Source organism: Sinocyclocheilus grahami, unplaced genomic scaffold, assembly GCF_001515645.1.
Source record: "Sinocyclocheilus grahami isolate Dianchi unplaced genomic scaffold, SAMN03320097.WGS_v1.1 scaffold1834.1, whole genome shotgun sequence".
NCBI lineage: Eukaryota > Metazoa > Chordata > Actinopteri > Cypriniformes > Cyprinidae > Sinocyclocheilus > Sinocyclocheilus grahami.
The window spans coordinates 18,433-21,975 of record NW_015507013.1 but is presented as its reverse complement, the minus strand read 5'-3'; the positions used below and the strand labels follow the sequence as shown (position 1 = coordinate 21,975).

Genomic DNA, 3,543 nt, shown 5'->3' with positions numbered 1-3,543 from the left:
AAACATGTTTAAAGAAAAGAAGAGCCAAGAAATCTTTCCCCTGCACTCAGTGTGGAAAGAGTTTTACAAACAAACAACATCGTGTTGATCACATGAGAGTTCATACTGGAGAGAAGCTATTCACTTGTGATCAGTGCGGGAAGAGTTTCACTGTTAAAAGTCACCTGAAGATACACATGAGGATCCATGCAGTGGAGAAACCAGACCACCGCAGTCTGAAATCACGGTAAGTAGCTCATCTTTATGTGCTGAGAAACAAAGTCTCTTCTGTGAAAATTACCCACAGCAGAATCTCTCCTCTCTACCTACAGCTGGTGTGGTGAGACGAGACTCTGCTATGATTGTAAAGTGCTTCGGGTGTACAGTAGTACATAATAAAGAGCTACATAACTTGATACTAAATTCACCCTCCTGTCGTGCACTTGGTGAATTGTTGTCATTGTTATAAAGTAATGTGTATGTGCACAATAGCACATAGAGTTTACTGTGTTCATCCTCCCTTGTGTTTTTCATCTAACAGTTGTCACATTTGACCTTGAAAAGAGGTCAAACCATCTACATAAATGGTAAACTGAAGCATTATGATAATCTGTTTATTATTTTTACCCAATCAATTCTGAGTTTTTGATCTAAAATCAGTGAATATCGCTAGGAATCCTGGCCCTGTGCACTGAATTTGCTATGGGGTCCCCTCAAAGTCATAACTCACTTGGATGCGTAGTGCCTAATCACAGATTATGTGAGTTAATTTCAAATACAAAGAGTTCTGTTGTTACAATCTAGCCCACTATGGGGTGAGCTGTAACACTAGCTGGGGATAGATGTAACAATGAGAGGCAATATGCTGAAAAAAAGTTTAAATTTGTTAGTTACTTTACATTGCTCATATTACTGTCATACAGTGAGAAATAAAAGTATTGTCTTTCAGTAGAGCAGTTTATACACTTTTATCATATATCCTGACTCAAATAATGTGTTTCTATCAGCAAACACTGAGAATAAAGTGAGATGATCTGCTGATGATCCTGAATGGCTTGTTGAATGAGTGTTGATCGTCTGAGACTCATCAGTATTAACAGAGCTGCTGAAAAGACTCTTTATTTCATGTCAATAGTTCCTGTTTTCTCCTCATTTATTATGCTGATGTCTTCAGATCTCCTGTGAATGGACACTTAAAGCTCATTTCATTGGTGTCAACAGACTTGAGAGTATTTGTTGTGTAGCATCTGGACCAATCAAACACACAATATATATTTTGTTCGCTATATTTAACAAATACTCTGTAACACCCCTCAGTTAACAAGACATATGAGGACCTATGGACCCTTCCCCCGAAATGCGTAACACCCCAGGAAGTCGAACAGGCCCCTGGTCCCCATGGCAACCACGACACCGCTGCTAGACCAGATCCATTTACGACCTAATGGCATGTTGAGAATTTCCCTCGCACTGCATTTTCCATAGGAAATCCACAGTGCACAGTATAAACTGATTCTTCTCTGATTAATTAATAGGAAAACCTTTCTTTGAATGAACACACATATCCTTCAGGTCATTGTGTATGTTGTTTTTGAGATTTTATACTGTTTTTTGCAAGCTTATAATGGAAACACTCATTCCTGTCATCTAACATATTGAAATAGGAATTATTATTAATAGGAAAACCTTTCTTTGAATGAACACACATATCCTTCAGGTCATTGTGTATGTTGTTTTTGAGATTTTATACTGTTTTTTGCAAGCTTATGATGGAAACACTCATTCCTGTCATCTAACATATTGAAATAGGAATTATTCAATTTCCCGGTCAAACACCACATATTCGAAGACTGAACCAAAAAGGTAAATTAGAGATTCCTATTAATGATCTGCTTTTAGACTCCATGCAGAAGAGGCATCAACGGAACGCAAAAAAGAAAGCAGAAATGGAGAAGAAGAGAAGAAGTGACCGAACAAGAGACGATGGACATGCTTTTAATGGCTAAGGAGCTTCTTCGGATAATTCGTCAACATGAACGTATAAATAAACGGTTGATGAAAAGGGTTAAACAATTTATTGAAGTTATTGAGTTTAATTTGAAAATGGAAACTTTACGAAGTGAGGTTGACTGTTTGAGGACTCAAAGAGCCAGCGCCACTTCGAAGAGTATAAACGGTTAAACTGACATCCTGTCAAAACCGAGAGCAGGTGTCACTATCTGGGTTAACAGTTAAAAAATGGAAAATGTTAAGGTGTGAAAACCTGCTTGTATATTTTTGCAAAGGTGTTGCTGCATTGTAGTAAAGTAGATGCATAGTTGTGGGTAGCATAAAAAGGTCAGACATCCTGTGTTAGTGAATTGGAGATAAACTTTGTTTGAACCTCTCCGCATATATTTTTGGAGATGTACGCACGTGTGTATGCTGTGCTTAGCGTGATGATGTAATAGAATTGCAACTCGCTGAAACAAGGGGTGTGACCAAGTGTTTCGTGTGTCTTGCACTTATCCAATGGAGTGTTTGAATAGATGCTTTGCAGGAGAGGAATTTTGTAACGCCCTCTCCTATATAATCAAGTGCTTTATGATTTTGCGGGGCCGAGAAACGGGTGAAGATTACACACTGTTATTTTCTTGAATTTTGCTTATGAGTTATTGTTTTTAATAAAGCGAAACCATTTGTATATGGTGATTCGATAAACTTTCTTTTAATCAGGTCTCTGAGTAATTTATTAAGGGTAACACATTATCTAAATTTAGTTCATAAATCTCCAGTGCGGACCTCATAGTGGTGAAAACCCTGCTGAGCCGGTCAGGACGTTTCGCCGTGGACCTTGGACCTCGCATCACACTTCCCATTAATGAGAGGTAAGGGCTGTATTTGCTTATGACAGCTACAGGTGACGGACAAAGTGTATATATATGAGGTTTATTGGTTCATTAAGTACGGAATTATACAACAATATATGTAACCCTACCATGTTTAGAATCTATGAATTAGTCTTCTGATGATATATAAGCAATATATTAGTGTCCTGAGAATCTTTAGTAATTTCGATTCAAGTTCCATATGCAAATTACCACGTTTCCACACAAAGAGTCATAAAAACTCCCCAGTATCTCAAAACTCCCACTTGGGATTCCGGCCTTTCTCATTGGACAAGCCCATCTTGAGAGGCGGGAATCTTCTCCGACCTTAAAGGCCCCACACCAGGGACCCTCCCAGAGTCGGTGGTTTGTTTGAATTCTGAGAAGATGAAGATGTGAGCAAATGCTCCAGGACACCTTAAGTACGTGCCAGGCTTCGGCCTTGACTTTTCCATTCATCATGATTCTATGACGCAAACTGGTTCTTTTTCATCAACCAACTTCAGCAAAGATCAACTTGAACCTTCAGATTGCATCAAACCTCTCTTTCAGACAGACGAGACGTGCAAGTATTCAAACTTAGTTTTATTAATTGATACATTAAGTATCATAACGCTCCTTTTTACAAAGGTACGTTTGAACTAAGAATCTGATGTTTCCTTCAGGCTGTAAATCTGCTGAATATGCAAATGCTTCC

The 3,543-nt window shown here is 38.5% G+C and overlaps 1 protein-coding gene across 1 annotated transcript in view; it reads left to right on the top strand.

Moving 5' to 3' along the window:
• The window catches only part of LOC107572922 (zinc finger protein 501-like), a 41,879-nt gene extending 39,029 nt beyond the window's left edge, over positions 1-2,850 (top strand). Inside the window, exon 9 of the mRNA XM_016259358.1 lies at positions 2,754-2,850. Coding sequence (XP_016114844.1) covers positions 2,754-2,850 — 97 coding nt within the window. The remainder of the gene's footprint in view (positions 1-2,753) is intronic.
• The last annotated feature ends 693 nt before the right edge of the window (positions 2,851-3,543 follow it).